This window comes from Fusarium oxysporum, chromosome 7 (genome assembly GCF_000149955.1).
Source record: "Fusarium oxysporum f. sp. lycopersici 4287 chromosome 7, whole genome shotgun sequence".
Classification (NCBI taxonomy): domain Eukaryota; kingdom Fungi; phylum Ascomycota; class Sordariomycetes; order Hypocreales; family Nectriaceae; genus Fusarium; species Fusarium oxysporum.
In genome coordinates this window covers 709,677-730,769 of record NC_030992.1, presented here as the reverse complement: position 1 = coordinate 730,769, position 21,093 = coordinate 709,677, and the positions used below count along the sequence as shown (strand labels likewise).

Sequence of the window (21,093 nt, the reverse complement as noted above, 5' to 3'; positions counted from 1 at the left end):
AATACTGTAAATTGAATTGAAACGAAGTGAATGGCTCTCTATCGGTATCAATCCCGCCAAAGCGCCGGCCTTTCCCCCGCTCGCTCCGGCTTCGGCCCGGTCTGTTGTGGAAAACAGTGGGCTACCGTTCCCCGGCCGGCTCTTGGGATGCACGGTTCTGAAAAAAAATTCTTTTTTTAAAGTGTCCTCGGCCCGTGAAAATTTGTTTCGTTCTTGTATCCTCAATTAATCGCACGGTACCGGAAATTCTGGGGAAAGCAATTGAAGCCAACAGAAACGGGTCCGTTCGGAAACCTGCAGAACCGTTGAACAGCTAACAGCTCAAGGTGAACCTTGCCGGCATGTTCCTGTTTTTCTCGGGCTGTCACGAATGATCTACAATGTCAAATTCAGGCAAGGCGTCCAGTCACACACCAGATGCAGCATCTGCCTTGCTCGGCAGCCGTGGGGTTCGAATTCAAGAGCGACGGGCTTTGCCTCAGACGACGTCACTTATGCTTGCAAGCCATGCTTTCCGAGATTTCCACCCCCTGTAAAGGAACAGAAAAGTAGAGACCGTCATCGCGGGGGAAAGAAACAGAAAGTGAATGAGAGCCCGTAAAAGATTCGTAACCTGTTTTTTTCGTTGCGGACAGAAACCGCCGGGTTTAAGAGTCTGTTGCGAGAAAATGCCCCTCTATGATGTCACTATTTGGTATTGCCCTGGCTGAAATCTCTTGATCTGTTCCGAGATCTTGGATAGCACAGCTGTTACTGGCTGCATCGAAGCTGGTCTTTTTCTAGGGGCGTGTAATTCTTGATCGTTCTGGTTCTTGTCGGCGTTCAATTGACAATGCTACAGTATGAATGTTCGAGACCGCAAGTGAGGCGTATCCCCTTGGCATCTTACAACGACGTAATTCTGGTATCAAGACTTGAAGCTTGTAGACCATGTTTGGTGATCTTTATGCAAAGCTTACTACTTGCCACTACGGACCGGTCGGTGATGGATTATTCGGAGGATATGACTCTTTCTCAGCTCCGGAGGGATTCTGATCAGCGTATATGGTCCGCTCCGGTAGATAAGATGATCAATACTGACAAGCAGTGCTCTCAGCCTGGTTAATCTATCTTTATTTCCCTTCTTGGTTTAGCTACTTCTTGACTGCAGATTTCCATTGCCAACTGGGGAGTCTCTAATGCCGTAATTGACATGGGTTGGTAGAAACAAGGGCCGTTTTGACCAGCGTATCAAGTTGTCGATCCATTAACTGAACCACTTCGCTTTAGTCTAATTGAATCAAAGATTATGTTTCTACTACAATAGCTTTATATCTTATTCCAACGACTTCATCTGCAGACATACTTGGATACTCGGTGACACTCTCATACTGATGCTTCAAATCATCAACACGAAACGCGTAGTCACCTGACATGACACCCCGCAGATTACAATCCTCCCATCAGTCCCGTAGTGAGGACAAGGTGCAGTATCAAACAAAGCCTAACGTGACGTGGATCAGCCACGACATCTCATCCCCCGAAAAACCCTTTAAACAAATCCGAAAACGAACAATGCGCTGCATGGCATTGGCTGCAGAACCATCTCTAAACGACGTCATCATTCGACGTTAGGCCAAGCCCCTTGCCAATTCACACCTCCAGGCAAGGCCATGCAGAGGCTCCCCAATCTCGCCCCAGCTCCCCCTAAGCCCGAACCCCCGGTACCACAGCCTCAACCTCATCAGCAGACCGCACGCCCGCGGGTATCCCGGGCCTCATCGTCCCGCAAGTCCGTGACGAACCACGCGTGTGTGCCGTGCCGCAAGACAAAGACCAAGTGCGATGGGAGACATCCCTGCGCGAGGTGTCAGTTCAGCAGCAATGTCTGCACCTACGATACGAAAGTGTTGTCGGGGGAGGCGCTGAATAGATTGACCAATGCCGTGAATGAGCAGAAGGGGAGGCTGAATCAGCTTGAGACTATACTCGCGGCCATGAGGAATGGCACAGATTCTGAAGCTGCTGAGGTTATGTCTTGGATAAGAATAGGTGAATCTGTTGAATCTATTGTTTCATACATTGAGTCAAAGTCTAGGGCTGTTGTTGTGCCTCAGAGGTATGTTTGTGTTCTTATAAGTCTATTCGTGGGATGCGATGTCATTCTTACGTCTCACATGAGACAGCCCCAGCCATGTATTTCAAGTGAAGTGCAGTCTTGCTTACATTGTTCTCATCCAATTCTCATTTCCTTCACTTCATATGAGAGAAAACATGCTCTGGTATAGAGAAAATGTCTTTTCAGCAGATGCAAATGAGTTCCTGGGCAATGAGATGAGTTTGATATTAACTGACCACCAGGCTCGTCGGTGTAAATCACCAAGCAAAGAGCAAATTCATCGAAACACTATTCGACAGAGCAGAATGGCTCGACGGCACCACCTTTGAAGCCGACGCCATGAACATCGACCTGGGTTCCCGTACAAAGAGCTACTTCTCCTACCACTTCGGCAACCTCCCCTTCTCCAGCGGTATAAAAGCAAACCACTATCCCGCCGTCGCCCAGCAAAGCCAGCTACAAAATTATTACGCCAAGCACAACTGGGCAATGATGACAGCCAACGACGGACACGGTGTTGACTCTGTGACAAAGGCTTGGGCGGACACACTCAAGAAGGCGAGGCAGTTGGTTACAGAGGGTGCAAAGCCTGATGATCTCACGGGGACGTTTCCGTGTGTGGCGGCGCTGTTTGATAAGGATGAGTATGAAACTGCGCCGATGATAAGTAAATGGGCTGTTCAGTTCATTTATAGTGCGAGGAGGCAGGATTACTCGTTTACGTCCATGGCGGCTGTGTGGGTTGTTTGGGTTGTGATGAGATGGCAGATCAATCCGACTCCACAGACATATGCTGTAAGTACACACACTCGTCTCAATTCTGGCAACACAGGATAATGGTGTGCTGCACCTATTGAGGCCAAATGAATTTGGGTGCTGGAAACCAACTAATACTCTTTAGGATCTCCCTGACTGGATCCGACCAACTGAACTTCAAGTCTTCGTCCCTCACATTGACATGCTGGATTGTATATCATGGCCGTACTTCCGAGACTACGTCATCCAACATCCTGAAATGCAGCACGGCGAATTACAATGGCTTGCAGCGTGTACTTCAGGGGTGCAAGTGAACTGGCGCGGCACAATAGAGGAAGCACTCTGTGTTGACGGTCCGACGGGACGGAGACGGTTCACAGCGGAAGCTGAGGTGAGACCCCTCGAGCTTTTCTCTTATGTTTAGTAACTGATATCTTGCAGGCGACGATTAGAGACCTGCAGGAGTGGTCACTTGCTGCATCGTATCGCGCCTTCATGCCTGGCATCGATGGGCAAATTCCTATCAGAACGGCAGAGGACGCTGGAGTTAAACAGGTGTAAAAGTTTTAGAGCGTTATCATGTAGCGATTATAATTGATGCAACACCAGCGATTTACATGCTTCATTTGATGTCAGCGGAGTTGATGTTGGGCATTGTTCTGTCCCTGCGGAGTTCTTTATCCCGAGGTGCAAGTGCAATTAGCCATACATGAATTGTAACTAAGGCTTTGTTACGTTCTGGAGAGTATCTTCTGGTTCATAGGGGCGATGATGTGCCGGGATATTGAATCACATTGGTGATTCGCGCTTCGATCGCCTCGTCTCATTCCAACCATCAGGGTGGAGGCTTGAAGCTAAGGCTTCTGGTAACGCGTTCACCAGGTTGTCTCTTCATGTCCGACAGCGGAATTGATGAGCTATCAAGATACATGAACTCCACTAGCCCAGGTGAAGCAGCCGAGGACATCCTCCGACTGGGCCAGGCTGCGGTGTCCGCCTCGGCGAATGCTGAAGGAAGTCACGCCAGACATTTGCTTCTCACGCCTACTGCTTTAGCACCTAAATGACTTCAGTGAAGTGAACATGTGCGGAAGGCATGGATCTTGTGAAATTGATGGTAAACTCAGCAGCCGCAAGTGATCAAGACAATTTGACCTTGAGCTAAGCTTTGCACTCGGGACTGCCATGATTACTTACCTCAAACATTTCAGTGGATTCTTGCCCTTCAAGCGCGGCTTATTGTTGTTACTATGCAATGTATTTGTCAAAAAGATTTTGCCATGTTCGCTCAAGATGTCCTTGGGACCACTCTGCCACTCCGCCCTCCATCTCCTCTCATGAAGGCATTCATCATAGGCAGTATAACGCCCAGAGAATTTTTGCTCTTTTATTCACTGTTCTGGTCAGACTGCAAAGGCATACTTCTATCGGTCATGGATCAGTGCGCCCAAGTAGGGACGGATCGACGAATACATCACGACTAGGCTTTACGAACTGCCTGCTGCGGTGTATATATATAGAACCAGACATCGCTCAAATTTAATAAATGACTCCTTATTAGTGATAGAGTATTCTTGGGATAATATGTCGAGCGCCCTATGCCTCTGGGCTCCTTGTTGCGAGTGAGGTCCATCTGTTGAACATGGTGGAGGGGACGGCAGGATGGGATACTTTTTACTCGGTGTTCCCTTAGGTGTTCTGTATTTACCAAGGGCAACATTAATTGGAAGACGCATCTGAATTGCAGTGTCGTGTATCTTGTTCTCATCTGTACCTTAGTGCTCTCACTCTCCTTGCTAGTCCTTCAGAGGTACTCACGATACGCACGTGGAAAATGGATCTGTTATCAGAGCCCGAGGATACGGGTTCCACAGCCAGTTCGAGAACCGAAAGATACACCATACCTTATTCGAGTTTCAAGGAAGCTGATAGCAGTGGCACTCCTGATAACCAACCGCAGGATACTGTACCAAACCCGGCCATACGCGGGAGATCAACCGCTAGACAACCTTTCTGTTACTAATTGTCGGAATAACTACAAACATGTGTATGTTTTAGATGTAGCGACGGTTGTATACACAAAACGGGACACGCGAGACCTGCAATGTGCCCTGATAGGCGTACACATTTCTTCAACATGCAGCGACGACTATGGTTGAAGACGCTATGGTAGGCTGCGTATGAGTGGTCCCTTGTACGATTCGTCCGTGTCTCGGAACACCAGATCCGTTCAACGTGAAGCTACTATAGTTGGTGATGTTTTAGTGTTGAGCCATATGAAGCAGAGCTGCTGTGAGAAGCACTCTCCGCAACAAAACGGGACTTTGACGCACCCATCTTTGGTGAGGGATGCCATCACTCTCATCTCAATTGTAGGTGCACCGGTTTGAGCTTCATGCTTTCTCTAGCTGCTCGTCCTTCAGAAGGGCCCATTCGTTTCGCACGGCTGCTATGCCTGGAAAGCGTCGCCAGCTGTCGTCACCTACTCATGACATTTCATTGCGGAAACGCGGCCACCAGTCTGTAAAATCCGCCAAGTGTCTACAAGAACCTCATCAGAAAGGTTTTCAACCTCGCTGGCGTACAGGCCGAGCTCAGCGACCCAAGTACCACTGACTATGTCTGCTATGGGAACTTGTCATATCGTCTTCAAGAGCAAGGGGAGAGCAGCGCGGGATTCGATTCTTCAGCGAATCGTATCAACACAACGACGTCCTTCAAAAGCTGTATCCGTCGTCCTCACGCACTGTCCTGCTGGTATTCGTTCAAGACCCCAGGATTCTTATACGGCTTCAAGCGCTAGACGATGCAGAGTTTGGGCATCGCTGGTACTGGGAAGAGACATGTAGATGAGGTGACGTACTGATTCGGATGAGGGAAGAGATGAGAGGTTTAAGGCTGGCTGGCGATAATTTATATGGCGCCCCGGTAAGTATATGTTGGTCGTCGAAGAGTCGAAGTACTATAGAAGCTGATGGCATTTATTGGCATAGTCTGGTGTCATCGACCGCGCTCGTGAGGGAGGATATTCTCTCCGTCACCATTTTGTGAAACTCCTTTGCAGTTCTCAGTGCTATCAGACCAATGCGTCTTTCGATCAGTGCCCCGACGAGAGTTTTCTATATGCGCGCCCTTTGAAGTGTAAGATTGCTCTCTTGATCTTTCACATCCATGAGGATGCAGTCGCGGAACGTGCCCGACATGCAAGTTGAGCCCATGCCTCTCAAAACCAGAGAACTTTCTCGTCACTTTGGCTTCGGGGTTCCTTCTTATCGCCTTCAAGACGCAAACTGTCGTCTCCAGTCCCGTCCAATGTCGTAGTTCTCAGCGAGTCATCACCAAGTTCTCTTCCTTCGTCGGTTGCTACCTCCTGCACCGTTTGCCAGCGAGTTCAGCTTGCGAAGGAGTTAAATCATTCTCCGGTCAACTTTTCAGTTATTACAAGCTTGACGTTGTGAGTCATCGGCGAGCGTTCATCTTCCTGGAGCTTATCCCAACCACGCATCTCAGCGCCTGTCACCAAGATTCCCCTCACCGTCAGAATTTAGCAAGCAAACAAACTCCATTGAATTGACGTCAAAGTCGGACGCTTCCAAGCATTACTGTTTCGGTTATGTAAGCGCTATTAATATTACTGTTTAAAGTGCTAACAGGCAGCAACGTTAACGCCCATTGACTCTCACTAACTCAAGCTGCAAACATCCGGTGGTGCCGACATTAGTGAGCTGACTGCATAAAGCTTGAGACCCAGCAGCCCGGACTACATTACCTCGTGTCCTAGCTATGAAGGTTTAGGGCTGAAGTGACATAACGGGTCTGGAACGTTGGATCGTTGAGGGGAAGTCGCCGTGACTGGGAAGCTTCGAGGTGTGACGACATGGGGTCTTCAGCTCATGATGCACAGATTTATGGCAGTTGTTCATTATCTCTTCTAGATGATGTATGCTTAAGTAGCTAACTGAATGCATCATGCACTGCTTCGTCTGGCCTTGAGCTCAACAGGATGCTGGCTCTCATCGGTATTAACAGCAGACCCAATACCGAGATAAACCCCATTAAAGAGTCCCCTGTAATAGTAGAACTGATCATACGTCCCCGGAAGCTGAGAGCATACGTTATTCTCACCATCACTAATGCACTGTCCAGCTTGAGCTTCACATGCAATCTTCCGATCCTCCGTCTGCTCGCACGTAAGGGCGCCAAATGCAGGATTGTTCAGCGACTCGGCACTGCAAAGCTTGACACCGTTGGGTGTAGTACCATCTCCGTATGCAACACATAGGTAGAATCCGCCACTTGTTTGGAGATAACTAGTCGTGGAGTCGATGGAGATGATCAATGGACCGCTGGCGATGAAGCGTGGTGTTGGCCATACTACCGGCGAACCATCGCGGTCTGCGCCTGAGAGCTCTTCGCTGACGGTGCCCTCGACCTTTGCGGTCAGAATGAAGGTTTCGAGGGGACCGGCGATGTCGCTTGTTGTTGTTTCGGCGACTGTGAGCGTTGAAGCAGTGGTTTCGGTGCTGGTGTCGACAGTGGTTGCAGCTTCGGTGATGGTTACATCTTCCACTGTCGACGTCGCGATGCTGGTGGATAACTCGACAAAAGTTGTCGTCGTAGTCTCAATCTCAGCGGTCGCAGCCGTGCCTGTTGACAATTAGTTCCTCAATTCCACCAGACATTGTAGAAGTACTTACTTGAACCACTTGACTGGCGAGGTTTACATACACTGGCGACCGCAGCATCCGCCGCAAGCAGCGACCATAGAAGCGCGAAACGCATATTGACGATAAAATAACGAGCGACGACTGCCAAAGCAGATGAAGGAGCGGAATTACCCCATCGTCAATTCTGAAGACTTTTTTTCTATGGAATAGGAGATTAAACTATTGGGTTCTAGATGTTGACAGGCCCTCAGGGAGCAAGAAAACCTCTGACGTTGAATCAGGGTGCCAAAATAAACTGCTCTAAAGTACTAATAAGATATATTAAGTTTACCTAAGTCTTTTTATCACTTAGATAAGAGGTCCTGGGCTTTTTTGCCTCCCCTTGACAAGAGAGATTGCAGCTGAATGGCGAACTAGCAAGCGCTAGTTTGTGACTATTGACGGAGATTATTGTGATCGACTCGGTTATCAGTCTTAAGATATTTTTGCTTCAGCTTTGAAGATCGATCTATTTAATGTGAAGCGTTTGAGGGTATCCAGGCGGCCAGGTAGGGTATTCACTCAGGTGACGCTTTGGGATATGGATGAGAGTCAATCATTCGGAAGCACCCTTGGGCAGCAGCTAACCTACAAGCCGTTCAAAGGCCATTGAACAAAAACCCATGCACCAATTAGACTCTCCTTTGCTTCAGCGATGAACCAATGTCTCAATTGTTCGTGATATGATCAGTATTCAAGAAACCTGATGCAACATGCCATCTGCCTATGCCATGTGGAGATTTCACACTTACCAAACCTTCTCTCCAACCACAAACCACCAAACCTCCTAGCCCAACCCAATCCACACACGAAGTACCAGTCGCTCAGAACCTTCTTCACCAAGTCCAAGCTTAACTCACGATCTGGAACAATAGATCCAAGGTGGCATCTGGGGAAAGTGCGCCACAGCCAAAGATCTAACGCCACAAAAGTATTAATAAAATACCAGCTGCTCGGAGATGACCATGCAAGGTATGTTGATTGCTATATCGGAAAAAAAAGAAGGAAGAAGAAAGAAAAAAATAGCACGTGTTTTGTCCGAGGCGCAGTTTTTGTTCATGACTGTGGTTGAGTTTGTATTGTACGCCACGTAATTGTGAATTGTGGTCTTGGCGGTGAACGTATATCCCTTGCATTTGGGTGAAACGTTGAGAAACACTGCCTCAACTGCTTTCTCAGAGCCACAGTCTTGACCGCTTCAACGAATATACTGAACTGTCCAACTCAACGTTATCCGGTACATTCAATTACTTGAGACTTCAGTCACTAAAAGGGCTCCTCTGCCAGTGGAACCCAGGGTCCTCCCGTGCTATGTATGTACCTATTTTATGGGGCGGGGCAACCGGATGTTTCCTCCCTCAGCCTTAAACCAGTCTTGGCTTAAGATGCGACTGTGAAATGTGACTGTGACTCAAGAAGACAAAAAATCAATGATGTTTACTCTACCCGGCTATAGCGGCTTTCACGGGTACAGTAACAGACCTCAAATCACTGCTACTTATCCCGTAGACCGCAGTATGCTTCTGCTATCTTCTATCCGTCGTCATGGTTCTATCATCCATGCCACTGCTGTTAGGCAAAAGCTTATCGAACCGCCCTGTCTTTGGCGTCGTCGTTATCACAAGCCTGTCCTTGTGACCCCTAATCTTGATTCTTGGTCTTGGGCATCAGATCAGGCTTGCAAGCCTCAATCCATCCATGGTCCGCAGATCATGCACTAACTTGGCGTCGAGTGACAGGTCAACTGGCCCAGTACGTACTCAAACTGCCGAAAGGATTTTCTCTCTCTCCCGTCTCTTCTCGTATGCAAAGTCGATCACTTGTGATATTATTCCGTCAGGCTATGTTCCGATGATGACACCAACCCTGATGACAATATCGTGGCCGTAAACTCACTGATTACACGGACTTAAGCATGTTTTATTCCCACATGTGACTCACTGACGCCTTTCTTGGCTCATCAACAAGAGCTCCCAGCTGTCTCAGACCCTCAAAGTGGCGCTCTCCCGCTGACTGCGTAAAGCTTCCCACCCTCCTGTTTGTTTGTCTGCGGCACTCACCGTGGGACAGGTTCGTTAGTATAACTTAATCGGGCTCGCCCTGATTTTTTGTTTGTTTTGTTCGGAGCTACGCTTTGATATAAATAAGCAGGGGTCTGCCTGTCATATTGGGCCAGAAGTGTGAAGTGAAAACCCCACTACAGCAGAGACAACTCACGAGCCTGAAATCAAGAAAAGGGCGAGGAAAAAAAGAAAGGAGAAGATAATTGAGGCTGTTTATATAAGACCTCAACTCCTTCTTCTCAACATTCATCTTCAACCATTCAAGCCTATTGTCATCACCACCCAAAATGTATCGCGAGAATCATCCAGGCCCTCTCTCCCTCCCCGCCATGTGGAGTCCCCCCTGCGACGAGGCAATCCCTCTACCAAAACAATCCCACCACGATAACCAACGATCCCGCCAAGCAAGCACATGTTCTGAACGCAGCTGCGAAGGCATGAGCCTCGATGAGACGAGGGAGCTCTGGAGATGTATGCTTGAGCTGCAACTTCGATATGGATGTTATAATTCCACGAGGATCGATATGGCCATTGATGCTGGCGAATGCGGCGTTGACTTGATGCGTAAGTTCCCTCTTTCTTAGGATTGGGTGTTGAATTGATACTAATTGTTAATAGCGAATCGCTTTATTATCGATACGCTCAATGAATCTGTCATCGATCTTCCTGATGAGGGTCGAGAGCTACTGAACCGCTATCTATGTCCATCGTCGCCGATGAAGCAGAAGTGGAAGTTCTGGAAGAAGGACTGAGCTTTGCGTACCTTTTTATCAATTGGGTTTATGGCGTTGATGGATGGAAAGACTGAGATGCATGAGCAGGAGTTGGATGCACGTTAAATACTTGATCGATACCCAGATATCAGAATGGCCCTGATTTATTTACATATTTTTAATTGAACAACATCGTTATCATCTCTCATCTCTCATACTCGATACACGAAAAGCAACCGATATACATCACACATCACAGCTTCTCCTCAAACGCTTTATCCCCAATAAACCCAGCCTGTATCTTCATACTCTCCAAAACCCTCCCCTTGACATCCTCACTCTCAATATCCATCCCCATAAACCCACCATGCGTAGCCCCAAACTCATACCCCTTCAGAATCCCCCACATCCTCGCCATCTCCCCAACACCCAGAGGAATGAAGTTCGGAATGCTCCACAGGAACGAGAAAGAGTTCAACCCAGCCGGTCGGGACCGCGATTCACCGGTGGCGTCTACACTCCAGTTCCCGACGCCTGACGCCGTCGTCATAAGCGTGTCGGCTATGAACAGCCGTGAGTTGTAGTGTAGCACCATGGAGCCTGGGAAGTGCCCGCCGAGCTTGATGGCTTTGGCTGTGGAGAGGATGGGCGTTCCGAGGGTCGTGAGGAAGATTTGATGTGGTGAGGAGAAGGTTGTCCAGATTTTGTCTTCGGCGGAGAGATACACTGGACAATTGAATGCGCGAGCCCATTGAACATGGGTGCTGTAAAAATGCGGATGACTTATAACAATCGCCTTCAACCCTCCCTCACTCTTAATCCTCTCAACAGTCTCATCATCAAGCAGCGTGATACAATCCCAGAGAATATTGCCCTCTGGCGTTTTGATAAGAATAGCACGCTGTCCAATAGCCAATTTCGGCACCGACGAGATGAACGTGATATTCTCATCAGAAGAACACTTAGTCCATTCGTTTTTATGCTTGTTTTTCAATTCCCCCAGCGTAGAGAACGACTGTCCAGACGGCGGGACGAATTGGCGCGGGTCATCGCAGATGTGACATGTCTTGAGGGTGCTGCGATCAGACGTGGGGAATTGAGTTCCGCAAGTATCGCAGACGAGCCATGAATCGGCAGTGATGGGGTCGTAGGGCTCTGGGGTGAAGCTCATGATGGGTTTAGCTTGCGATGAGACGATCTTGTACAGAAATAGGGAATTGGGGGAGGATATTCTTGTTTTCTTGTATCACCTTTTATCCCCCACCTTTGAGCGACCTCGGCCGAGTTGTCACAGGTGCTGCTGCAGGTTTGTTGCAGATATGATTGATCTGTAAGCTCTCCTCTGTAGTCAATTGACGTCACCCTGTCGAGTTGTCCCACTTTCCCCACGTTTGACACGATTGTTTGGAGGATTTAAGGTATGTATTGAAATCCTCAGTGGACTCACGAGATTACAAAGCAGGATCTTTTGTTCAACCAATGCTTCAACTAGCGAGGTCTAGACTTATAATTCAATTGATTCCAAACATTGATTCCACATCGTACTTCGTGTTCCTGGTATCAAAGAGTATCATGATTCCATCACCAAACTCCAGACACCTACCGAATCAAGATGTTTCCCAAAAGACGGGTCTACCACGCCTCCCACATCTGGTTTCCCATGGAGATCAACCTGTTGAACAACTGATCCCGCATAGAGACCGCCGTGAGATGATGTTCTTGCCCATCCTTCGTCCTGATCATCAAACCATCCACAATCTCACTCCCCATTGCCCAGCCGACAATGATCTTACTCTTCCACCCAAGACCACCCATCTTCTTCAATTCCTCGATATCGCCAATCGTAGCAGTCCAAGCGGGCTTCACATCTCCTAGCTCAGTCGTCCAACTAACAGCAGGCGTTGTAGCCGTGGCCGTAATGTAAGCATGGCCCTTCTTTCCCTTGTACCGCGCTGGGAAGCGAATTGGGCCGGTGAGAGGATACGGTTCTTGGCCTTTGACTACACCGAGACGATTCTTTGCGTGGTGAGCACCTGCTTTGGCTTTCGCTTTGTCGGCGGCCAGAGCAGTTGTAACACCACCCTTTGCTGTACCACGGATAAAGTTCATGATGCGATGAGATTTCTTGTGCTTTGTCTTTTCCTCTTCCTCCTCGTGTTCATCTTCGTGGATAATGTTTTGATCAGGCTGGACAGCCTCGGCGATTTCGCTCTGTGATACTCCTTCTGGTGGTGTTAGTATGTGCTGAACTTTAGTCAATGAGTATTACACACCTAGATGTTCCAAACCCTCTCCAGCAGTCTCATGGGGAACAGTCGGGGGAGGCACGTCGGAAGAAGGAGGGGGTGGCAGAGGAGCCTTGTTCTTTTCACCGATGCGAAGAAGAGTGATAGCCAACTGCGCATTTGTAGGAACGCCTCGAAGAATAGTGTTTCGCAACTCGACATACTTCTCCCAGCGGGGATACGTCCTGTTGATGAAGTTCATAGCGGGTGTGATGATGGGATCACCGAAGAATCCAAAGCCAGCAGCAAATCCCATTCCTTTCATCGCCATGTACGGAGTCGTGAACCAAGCTCCGAGAAGCATAGGTACAAGAACACCAATGAGGATAAACTTAGGTCGATGGCGATGGAAAGGCGCTGCCGGACTCAAGGCATTGCCGAATCGCTCCCAGGTATCAACAAAGTCAGCAATCATATGCATCGTCGGACGCGCCTTGTCCCAAACAGCGTTCGAAACCGGCTTCTTGGCCCTGTTATGTTCAGCATGAGTATTCTCTCCCACAGACTTCTGTCTAGCCTCGGTGGCCTCTTCAGTAAGTTTCGTCGGATCGGGCGCAGCGCTATCATCGTCGGGATCCGTCTGGGGGTGTTTACCCGCAGCCGTGCTAACAACAATCTACAAATCACTCAGTCTGCATACTTCAAGGATCAAAAAAGCAAATCTTACGCCTGAACATACCGTAGACAAGCTCGTCACAAAGCTATGAGCTTCCTGTTCAACTGCTTCGCCCTTGTGCTTCTCCGGCGCACCAGTGACTGAATCATCGGAGGCCAGAACACCAGCTGCTGGTTTCTTGACACCTCCTGTCTTGGAGTCGATTATCGAGGGTGGTGCTCCAGGGAAACAGATATCGCGGGCCTCGTGGGACCAGATGAGTACCATGAGGAAGACAATGATCGTGGGACCAAGAATATCGAGAAGCCATGCGAGGGTGTATACTGCGAGGAACGCAGATGTTCGCTGATACTCCCTCCAAGAGCGAAGACGCACAATATGCTTCCAAAACGAAAACAACTGCGCAAAAACCGAAACATAAAGTCGCTCGATCTGCGCCCTGAGCTTCTCAGGCGAAAACTCTTCTTCGTCCGCAATGTTCATATCCAGCATTCCCAGCGGTGGCTCCTCGATACTCCTGACGTAGAAGACCTGCTTATCGAAGCGTCGTATCAAAGCCCAGACATCTTCATTCTTCAAGCCTCCCACCAGCGGGGGCACGACGCGGGGAGGTTCGTTCCATCCTAGATTCTTGACTTCGACATCGCCGTGCTCAAGCTGCGCTGCGCCTTTTTCTTCAAAGTTTTGGGATTCTTCGGCGAGGGAGTGGCTGACGGTTGGGGCTTCTTCTTGGTGTTGTTCTATTATTTCTGGTTCGCTTCCTGTGTTGCTTGCTGTGAAGCTACGGTTTGGGTCCTCTGCTGTAGCCATGATGTCTACCGTAGAACGTTGCAGTCTCCAACGTTTTTGGTAGGATTAATGGGAGATTAGAGTTGTTATGCCTTCATATTTCTTCAGCTGGAATTTGATTCCCCGCCTCCTACGTCAAAATGCCAGGGAATCCGTATCATGACATCTGCCCTCCTTCCGTGACGTCATAAGATCTTAGATTAACGACAGCTGCAACCAACAGGTTATTTCCAATCACAGCAACTATTCCCCAGAAAATCAAAACACACTGTATCACCCAAAGCGTAAAATCCAGTGGATATGATAGCTGTCGTAAGCTCTATTCAGCTGTACTCGATGCAACCTCCACGTCACGGTTCCGCAAATGACACAAACGGGGCTTGTTTAGCGTCTTGATCTGGGTACACGCTGAACATCGCAACCTTGTTGGTAAACGCGCTCGTACCCTGTTTTGACGTGCAGATTTGCTTGGATGATGAGGCTCGGTCATGGATCTTGTCGATCCCGGGTGTAACCTCCGGCATGGGGCCGATTACCGATATCGCGGAGGACATCGTCCGGAGGTTGTCAGCTCCAGAGATGGTGATTTGTTAGGATTTGTAGATAAACGACAGCTGAAGACTTAATGCTACCCTGGATCAAGCCTCGTCGTCACTGTTTATGTCGGTTGAGACTCTTTTGGAACGACAACTGAGTGTGTAGGTGATTCCTGGTATCAAGACATCGTGAGCAGAGTCACTGCCTCATGTATGGCAATTTCCGGTTGACGCCTTTTCGAACAACTCCATTAGAACCTCTTGCTTCCTCCGTCGTTGACTGCCGCGGCTGAGGCCCATATCTATTCTCTCAAGTGGGTGGATAGACAAGTGTCACTGGGCACACCGTTCGAGATTGGGCAGTGCCATCTCTCTCCGTCTTCCACGAGAACAGGCGAAGAGAATGCCAATTGAATGCAGTACATGCGAGCCAGTTTGGAATGAGAATTCCTCGATTCTGCTCTCTTTTTCACAGCAGCGTATCAGGATACTAATGGTCCGAGTGAGCCTTCCGCCCTTGTCTTGGGCGATATTCACGCTGGAGATTCTTGACACATCGCAACCAGGGAATCTCACGATACGCAGTACCTCTAGCATCAACTCAAGATTGATATCTTGATTTTCTTCCCTTTTTGAAGTTCTTGGTCGCACTCCCTTTAGATCAGCTTCCAGTGAAGCGATCGATTCAGCAGTCAATTCAACTACCCGGTAGCTCCAAGAACTGACGATACATTTTATCACAAACGGACCATTGAAGCGAGTATTTTACTCGGAGGTTTATTCTATAAGTATGAAGCTTTTCTCAGATTCATCACATTCACTTTGCCTTTGGTCGTGCTGGATATTACCCAGGCTTAAGTTCATCAAGAAATGATCGTCATGGAACCATCATCGATACAACAGACTTCACGAACGACATTCGCGACTAGTTTCCTTAGACTTCTTACCATTTATTAATGCTGTTCATATCACCAAAGACTAACACAATAGCTATAGCACGAAAACATGATTGGGAAACGCACAGCATCATACTCAAAAGGACAAGCAGCGAATCTTACCTACCCTAAACCTTTCACACCGCCAACATGCAACGCTCAAACTCAACCGCTTCAATCATATCAATTCGACTGGATCAGACACTCGGCGCACACGTAATTACATTCATGGGACTTATATCCGTATTACTGACAATTGGCGAATTTGATTGGCTTGGGAGCTTGAAAGCTCACCCTCAGATGGACCTACAACCTACGAGAAGCTCAACAAAACCTACAAGTGAATCCGCCTACAGACGAAGCCAGTACATACATCCGGATACATTCATCGAGCCACACTGAATCCTCTCTCCCGAAAAACACCGATAAACATCTTTGTCTTGCAACGCGCCATCTCCCGGTCCAGCTTCTTGGTACCGGGTACAACAGCCAGCATCACAACACCTTTGCACACCCTCAAATGATCTACAACACATTAATTGAGGCACATAGACACGTCGACTTCCCTCCTCCGACATCCCGTTCCCTCTCGCCACAATAAGGCCTCGTTCTATCCCAGGCGGTAATTCCGCATCTCATTCCGCGAAACTGATTGGACGAACCAAGTGTGATATCTCCTACAGCAGCGAGGCCAGAACAACTCAAAAAACCTACCCCAGAAACCGGTGAGGCCTAGCTACAGAGCGGCCCCGGGGATCGAGGCCAACGCAGAATAGCATACCATTGAACTTGGCAGCCTCGTGGGCGGGTAATACATTATCGTGGCTATCTGAGAGACGAAGTTTTCTCCCCCACACACGCGCGCGATACAACTCATTGATTGTAACAGCCTCGACCACGGGATCAGGATCTGGGCGAATGAGCATCCGCCACACGGCGTATCAATTGAATGAACAGGGCAGGGGAAATGAGACTTTCTTTTGGATGAACCAGCAAGGGAAAGAAAGGCACAAAAGCAACAATGTATCAGCGGTGAGCTCTATGCAATGGCAGGGATTCATCAGCGCTTTCATTCCGACAACACAGCAACAACGCGGTACACTTGAGCGAAGTATTGAAGCCCGAATCTTTCGACTCTGCTCGAGATTCTAGCGTGCCAGCCTCGGCTCTTGCATTACAGATGTGTGCCATAGTATCCTGAATTTGGCTTTGTCACTATTGCAGATGCCTATTCAACGGGTTCATCATTAATGCCCCAGGCAAGTCTCCCTCTTCTACCGTATAGAAGTCTTGGCTAATGTACCCGTAGAAGAAAAATCCCGACGACCTCGAACTTTTGAGGGGTAAGGCTGGCAGGACTTTTGGTCATCTTGCCGGTGTTTATTGTGCTACGAAGGGTCTCCCCAGTACCTACAACAAAGACTTGCAAGAGAACTGGGAGCCTATGCTAGATCATGTCAAGACTGTCTCCGATAGTGTGCAGATCGCAAATGGCATCCTCAGCACTCTCAAGCTTCGACCAGAGCGCATGATAGCCTCGCTCAACCCTTTCCTGCTTGCGACCGACGTTGCAGACGCCCTCGTGAAAATTGTCGTGCCTTTCCGTGAGACACCATATTTCAGGGCGTGTGGTGGCCAAGAGCAAGGAGCTGGGAATCCCAATGGACCAACTGAGCCTGGAGCAGCTGCAGGCCATTGATAGCCGATTCCCGGATAACATCAAGGATGTATTCAACTACGAGGCTAGTGTTGAGTCAAGGAATGCTCAAGGTGGCACCAGCCGAGCAGGCGTGCTAGAGCAGATCGAGGTCCTTAAGGGCATGCTTGATTAGAGGCATTTGATAGATGGCTCGAAGGCTACGGTTGCAGTACGGAAATTGGGAAGGTAGAAGTTGATCTATTTCTTAGGTAAGAAATAGATCAGCCGTGATGTTTATGTTCATCTGGGCTGGAAAATAGAATAAAGCAAAGCAAGGACAAGTGATGAGAAATTGTAGAGTTGGTGATGGCGTCAGATATGAAGGTCCCAAATGGGTTGAGCGTAGCCAGGGCCCGAAACCACAGCCCACTCTTCGTCCTCCGCAGCCTGCACTCAGCAACAGCTCAGCTTAGAGCAGCAAGAACTCAGCTCTGGAAACGAAAATGGATTTGGTACGCTTGAGTTTCGTCTCAGAGTAATGTGGTATCCATGCCATTTTCACCCAGCAGGATCCGCGAGACCACGTGCCTTACCGAGGCGAAGTTTCATCGAAATGACAGAAACATGCCACCAAGTAGTTCAGACGATTTGATGGCCACTTGGCCGGGATGGAGTGGTATCCGCTGGCGCGAGGAACGACTGACTGGTTGTACAAGTCAGTCCTGCGTTCTCGCAGGCCTGCAAAGGTCAGACGATTAAGCAGTCAGCGCTGAATACGGCACAAGCCAACTGCAACTGCATTGAGTTCAGGTCAGGCAAAAAGTGCCTGCAGTAACTTCAGGAAGCCAATGGCTTTGCATGCAGCAATTGAGCTTAGGATCCTGAGAGCAAGTCAATGACAACCTCGTGCATTCAAACCTGAAATGCCGAATATCCCGAGCATCAAATTTCCGTGCTTACCTTGAGTATGAGCAAAATCTTGCTAAGCAGAAGCAGAGACCGACATGTGCATCGCGTCGCGCCGCAGCACAACGAAGGATTGGTCGTGCCTCAATGCCATGTCCCAGTTCAAAAGTCAGCCACAGGAGAAGCCACGGCCACACGAACCCTTGTCGCGATCGTCAGGAACGAGACACACCAAAAGCCTCCGGACCCCATGTCCGCTGGCCGCGTCCCTCTTCAGGCATAGCCAGGGCACATCGGGAGGCATAATTCGCGGGTAAGCAGGTGAATGTTGCAGAGGCTGAGAAGAGGAAAAGTCAATCAGCCACCGTTGAAAGCTTTTTCATCAGAGTTGAGACATTATTCCTCTCCCTGCGGCCGCTCAAATTAACTGGTTCCTATTGTGTGTTCCGTTGCAACCCATCCAGTGAACCATAACAGCTGGAGTAATATGCAATAAGCAATTCAAAAGATTATATCCTGCAGTTGAGTTTGCTTCCCACGCATGCATCCAACTTCCAACCACTGCGTGTGGACGCAAGGGAACCCCTTCCATAGGCCTGCATATCGACCGATTTCCCTCCCGCTGACATTCCCCCACGATGCATCGCAGATTACTATCACGTTATCAGTTCCCGGTGGCTTCTCTTCTCAGCGATGCACTTCTCACGGAGACACTCGGAGCCGCTTCTCGGAGAACAGCCAAGAGGGACAAAAAGACGCGGCGTGGGGCCGGTGGAAGACTCTTTCATGATGACGGAAAAAGAAAGGCAAGACTGAAAATTCTGATCCTGTAAGCCCGGTGGAGATGCATGTGGGAATCTTCTGGCCAAGCATCCAAGGCACCCAAACTGTCGTCAGCGTTGTTCTCCTCTGTTCCTGAAAAAGCCCCAACATCTGGTCTTGGTTGGTCCAATTGTGGTTCAACTTGATGCCAATCTATTCCATTTTCTGTCTGAGGCCGAGTTGGCGATGATTTTTTGGCGTTCCTGCAGATGGATGCTTCACCAGCCGGCCGCCTTCAAGCACATGGCTTCTAAGCATATCTGCGCTTGATGTAACAGTCAAGCCTTTCGGGGAACAATCAGAGTATCCCGCTCGGATCGTGACGTGCATCTTACGAGCCGAAATAGACTCAACGACGTTGCCTCAAAGTTGTAAGAGATAGAGTCGCGATTGGCTGCCGCAAACGAAGTCGCCAACAATTCATGAGGCTCATGCACATTTCCCAGCATTTTGGGGCATTTTGGGGGGTTCCGCAGGCTCTGAGTGGCAGAATTTGCCCTGTAAACTCGCAGTTGTGCCTTTTGTGGGTGACATCGCGATTAACGACGTTGACGGACGATGTAACCCACACCGAAAGAATTTGAGGCCATTGCCCAATCGAGTTTTCTTTGGAAGAGCACTAGTATCGCCACCAGGAACAGATGTCAAGGCGATCGCGGTGGCTTGAGACCTGGCTACATCGAGAGATCGTTGCATACTCACATGCTTCAACAAATCTCAATTGCTAAAGATATCGGAGAACATGTTGAGTGTTAGACAGCGTGCAATTGCTCGGCCCTGCTCTCATACGATTTCTTTCAGCATCTTCTTGAATTGACCGTCACTTATAGTCGCATTATGCTGTTGTGAAAGTAGCATTGAGTTAATAGAATGCAAGTCATTGCAGCCGCAGCCGTTGGTATAAGCGGCCCGTGTGTCATTCCCGATGCTGATTCTAACACCATGGCTGAACTCTGTTCTCAACAAAGAGACCACAAAGTCATAACGTCCAAGTTAAGCTCAAGGTATCCGTAATTCGTGTGGCTTCCACGTTGAAGCCCGTGCTTCAATTGTTATCTCGATCAGAATCTCGTCATAAACGCGGCGTTTTGACCGTTAGTAAAGAGCGTGCAGGTTGTAGTGTGGCGCTCAGAGGTTCCATAGGACGGCCCGACACCAGTAAGCGTCGCAAACTCTGTTGTCTTTTCATACTAGCCACGAGTTTTTGACCAATTTGTAAAAAGCCCCGCGAAGTTTTCAATTTGGCAAAGAGACTAATTCCAAGTGATGATGTTGATCATGATGACAATGACGGCATTTGGTGGACTCTTGCTGAAGCTCTTTTACTAGGCACCCGCAGCCTTGGTTAAGCTTCTTTCCTTGTTGGTGAAGGATCGTCGCAATCATGAAGATGGTGTTCTGCCTTGCGACCGAGGCATCAACACCCTGCGGCGGGTCAAAGCAAAGGTTCTGCTGCAAGGGGCCTAAACGGGAGTGGTCAACCAATCAACAAGCCCTAGTTAACGAAGACTTTTATCAGCCATGAGAGTAGAAGCAACTTCGGCGCAATTAATTGTGCCTCGGATGGGACTCTCAAGCCCTAGCAGTTGAAGATGGTGGAGGGGTCGGAATCTCTGTTGAATTGAGTTTGTGCGAACACGGATTGAGAACATTGAAGATTCCGAGTTGCATCCCGGGTGTGATAGAGTTGTTGACTTCAACTCCGGGACATTGGCCGTCAGGATCCAGCTCCATTGGCGGAAAGAGTGCCTCAATGGTGTGCCTCAAAAGATCATCAGTATGGACTTGTTCCTTCATTCAAGGCCGTCAGCCACATGAACGGCTTTGGAATAGTAACAAGGAATGCAACCCCGGCACCGGACGAGCAACTAGCTCTCAGAGAAGGTTCTGTCAAGCCGAACTTCCTGTCCCCTCTCAACAGTGACCTTTCCGTCTTCTCTGCCACATGGTTCATACGCGTATCTGACAGCTCAACGAATTGTCAAGTGTAAACTCAAACAGACACTTCTAAGCGATGTCTTCTGGAGTTCAATAAGACTCGAGAGTAGCGCCACTGGGACTGGGGCCGAGCCTGTCCATCACAGCAATTCGCGCATTATAGCGCCCATGCCCATACAACGAAGCTAGAGTCCTGGTGTTGGATTTGTAACTTTGTTCACCATGGCGCAATCGTTATCAATGTCAAATGCAAGCGAGCAAAACCGGCAGGTCTGAACCATCAAGAATGGA

General features: G+C 48.9%; 10 protein-coding genes across 15 annotated transcripts; 4 read left to right on the top strand and 6 right to left on the bottom strand.

Moving 5' to 3' along the window:
* The first annotated feature begins 841 nt into the window (after positions 1–841).
* FOXG_04931 (uncharacterized protein) lies at positions 842–3,523 on the top strand. 2 transcript variants are annotated; one of them, XM_018382986.1, is made up of 4 exons: positions 842–2,098; positions 2,341–2,893; positions 3,000–3,245; positions 3,296–3,523. In XM_018382986.1, exons 1-4 carry the CDS (start codon positions 1,653–1,655, stop codon positions 3,413–3,415), a joined length of 1,365 nt encoding a protein of 454 aa, XP_018239828.1. In that variant the 5' UTR covers positions 842–1,652; the 3' UTR covers positions 3,416–3,523. The 2 variants fall into 2 exon arrangements, with proteins under 2 accessions (XP_018239828.1, XP_018239829.1); XM_018382987.1 differs by having other exon boundaries at positions 3,000–3,523.
* Positions 3,524–3,747: 224 nt separating this feature from the next.
* On the top strand, positions 3,748–3,972 carry FOXG_18941 (uncharacterized protein; the record flags this gene model as incomplete). Its single annotated transcript, XM_018399092.1, has 1 exon — positions 3,748–3,972. The coding sequence occupies one exon, from the start codon at positions 3,748–3,750 to the stop codon at positions 3,919–3,921; it is 174 nt and encodes a 57-aa protein (XP_018239827.1). The 3' UTR covers positions 3,922–3,972.
* Positions 3,973–6,266: 2,294 nt separating this feature from the next.
* FOXG_18940 (uncharacterized protein) lies at positions 6,267–6,572 on the bottom strand (the record flags this gene model as incomplete). Its single annotated transcript, XM_018399091.1, has 3 exons — positions 6,267–6,367; positions 6,416–6,456; positions 6,538–6,572. The coding sequence occupies 3 exons, from the start codon at positions 6,570–6,572 to the stop codon at positions 6,267–6,269; spliced, it is 177 nt and encodes a 58-aa protein (XP_018239826.1).
* A 77-nt stretch (positions 6,573–6,649) lies between these two features.
* On the bottom strand, positions 6,650–7,772 carry FOXG_04930 (uncharacterized protein). The gene is made up of 2 exons (XM_018382985.1): positions 7,552–7,772; positions 6,650–7,501 (listed from the first exon to the last, which is right to left on the bottom strand). Exons 1-2 carry the CDS (start codon positions 7,634–7,636, stop codon positions 6,822–6,824), a joined length of 765 nt encoding a protein of 254 aa, XP_018239825.1. The 5' UTR covers positions 7,637–7,772; the 3' UTR covers positions 6,650–6,821.
* A 1,335-nt stretch (positions 7,773–9,107) lies between these two features.
* On the top strand, positions 9,108–12,058 carry FOXG_04929 (uncharacterized protein). Of its 3 annotated transcripts, none has more exons than XM_018382983.1 (3): positions 9,108–9,312; positions 9,640–10,187; positions 10,242–11,877. In XM_018382983.1, exons 2-3 carry the CDS (start codon positions 9,911–9,913, stop codon positions 10,373–10,375), a joined length of 411 nt encoding a protein of 136 aa, XP_018239822.1. In that variant the 5' UTR covers positions 9,108–9,312; positions 9,640–9,910; the 3' UTR covers positions 10,376–11,877. The 3 variants fall into 3 exon arrangements, with proteins under 3 accessions (XP_018239822.1, XP_018239821.1, XP_018239823.1); XM_018382984.1 differs by lacking the exon at positions 9,108–9,312 and adding an exon at positions 9,391–9,577 and having other exon boundaries at positions 9,631–10,187; XM_018382982.1 differs by having other exon boundaries at positions 9,108–10,187; positions 10,242–12,058.
* On the bottom strand, positions 10,590–11,507 carry FOXG_04928 (uncharacterized protein; the record flags this gene model as incomplete). Its single annotated transcript, XM_018382981.1, has 1 exon — positions 10,590–11,507. One exon carries the CDS (start codon positions 11,505–11,507, stop codon positions 10,590–10,592), a length of 918 nt encoding a protein of 305 aa, XP_018239824.1.
* FOXG_04927 (uncharacterized protein) lies at positions 11,725–14,225 on the bottom strand. 3 transcript variants are annotated; one of them, XM_018382980.1, is made up of 3 exons: positions 13,301–14,225; positions 12,610–13,237; positions 11,725–12,558 (listed from the first exon to the last, which is right to left on the bottom strand). In XM_018382980.1, the coding sequence occupies exons 1-3, from the start codon at positions 14,045–14,047 to the stop codon at positions 11,969–11,971; spliced, it is 1,965 nt and encodes a 654-aa protein (XP_018239820.1). In that variant the 5' UTR covers positions 14,048–14,225; the 3' UTR covers positions 11,725–11,968. The 3 variants fall into 3 exon arrangements, with proteins under 3 accessions (XP_018239820.1, XP_018239818.1, XP_018239819.1); XM_018382978.1 differs by having other exon boundaries at positions 13,289–14,180; XM_018382979.1 differs by having other exon boundaries at positions 11,725–12,561; positions 13,301–14,180.
* Positions 14,226–14,376: 151 nt separating this feature from the next.
* On the bottom strand, positions 14,377–14,580 carry FOXG_18939 (uncharacterized protein; the record flags this gene model as incomplete). Its single annotated transcript, XM_018399090.1, has 1 exon — positions 14,377–14,580. The coding sequence occupies one exon, from the start codon at positions 14,578–14,580 to the stop codon at positions 14,377–14,379; it is 204 nt and encodes a 67-aa protein (XP_018239817.1).
* Positions 14,581–15,510: 930 nt separating this feature from the next.
* Positions 15,511–17,710, top strand: FOXG_04926 (argininosuccinate lyase). Its single transcript, XM_018382977.1, has 2 exons — positions 15,511–16,756; positions 16,807–17,710. Exons 1-2 carry the CDS (start codon positions 16,748–16,750, stop codon positions 17,194–17,196), a joined length of 399 nt encoding a protein of 132 aa, XP_018239816.1. The 5' UTR covers positions 15,511–16,747; the 3' UTR covers positions 17,197–17,710.
* Positions 17,711–18,211: 501 nt separating this feature from the next.
* FOXG_18938 (uncharacterized protein) lies at positions 18,212–18,346 on the bottom strand (the record flags this gene model as incomplete). Its single annotated transcript, XM_018399089.1, has 1 exon — positions 18,212–18,346. One exon carries the CDS (start codon positions 18,344–18,346, stop codon positions 18,212–18,214), a length of 135 nt encoding a protein of 44 aa, XP_018239815.1.
* Between the last annotated feature and the right edge of the window lie 2,747 nt (positions 18,347–21,093).

What these genes read in the sequence shown, in the direction of transcription:
- FOXG_04931 (XM_018382986.1), top strand. Translation starts at nt 1,653, where the DNA reads ATGCAGAGGCTCCCCAATCTCGCCCCAGCTCCCCCTAAGCCCGAACCC. An exon ending in GCTGTTGTTGTGCCTCAGAG is followed by an intron (nt 2,099 to 2,340) that starts GTATGTTTGTGT and finishes ACTGACCACCAG; the next exon opens with GCTCGTCGGTGTAAATCACC. An exon ending in CGACTCCACAGACATATGCT is followed by an intron (nt 2,894 to 2,999) that starts GTAAGTACACAC and finishes AATACTCTTTAG; the next exon opens with GATCTCCCTGACTGGATCCG.
- FOXG_04930 (XM_018382985.1), bottom strand. Translation starts at nt 7,636, where the DNA reads ATGCGTTTCGCGCTTCTATGGTCGCTGCTTGCGGCGGATGCTGCGGTC. An exon ending in TCGCCAGTCAAGTGGTTCAA is followed by an intron (nt 7,502 to 7,551) that starts GTAAGTACTTCT and finishes AATTGTCAACAG; the next exon opens with GCACGGCTGCGACCGCTGAG.
- FOXG_04929 (XM_018382982.1), top strand. Translation starts at nt 9,911, where the DNA reads ATGTATCGCGAGAATCATCCAGGCCCTCTCTCCCTCCCCGCCATGTGG. An exon ending in ATGCGGCGTTGACTTGATGC is followed by an intron (nt 10,188 to 10,241) that starts GTAAGTTCCCTC and finishes AATTGTTAATAG; the next exon opens with CGAATCGCTTTATTATCGAT.
- FOXG_04927 (XM_018382978.1), bottom strand. Translation starts at nt 14,047, where the DNA reads ATGGCTACAGCAGAGGACCCAAACCGTAGCTTCACAGCAAGCAACACA. An exon ending in TGTCTACGGTATGTTCAGGC is followed by an intron (nt 13,238 to 13,288) that starts GTAAGATTTGCT and finishes AGTGATTTGTAG; the next exon opens with ATTGTTGTTAGCACGGCTGC. An exon ending in AGAGGGTTTGGAACATCTAG is followed by an intron (nt 12,559 to 12,609) that starts GTGTGTAATACT and finishes CACCACCAGAAG; the next exon opens with GAGTATCACAGAGCGAAATC.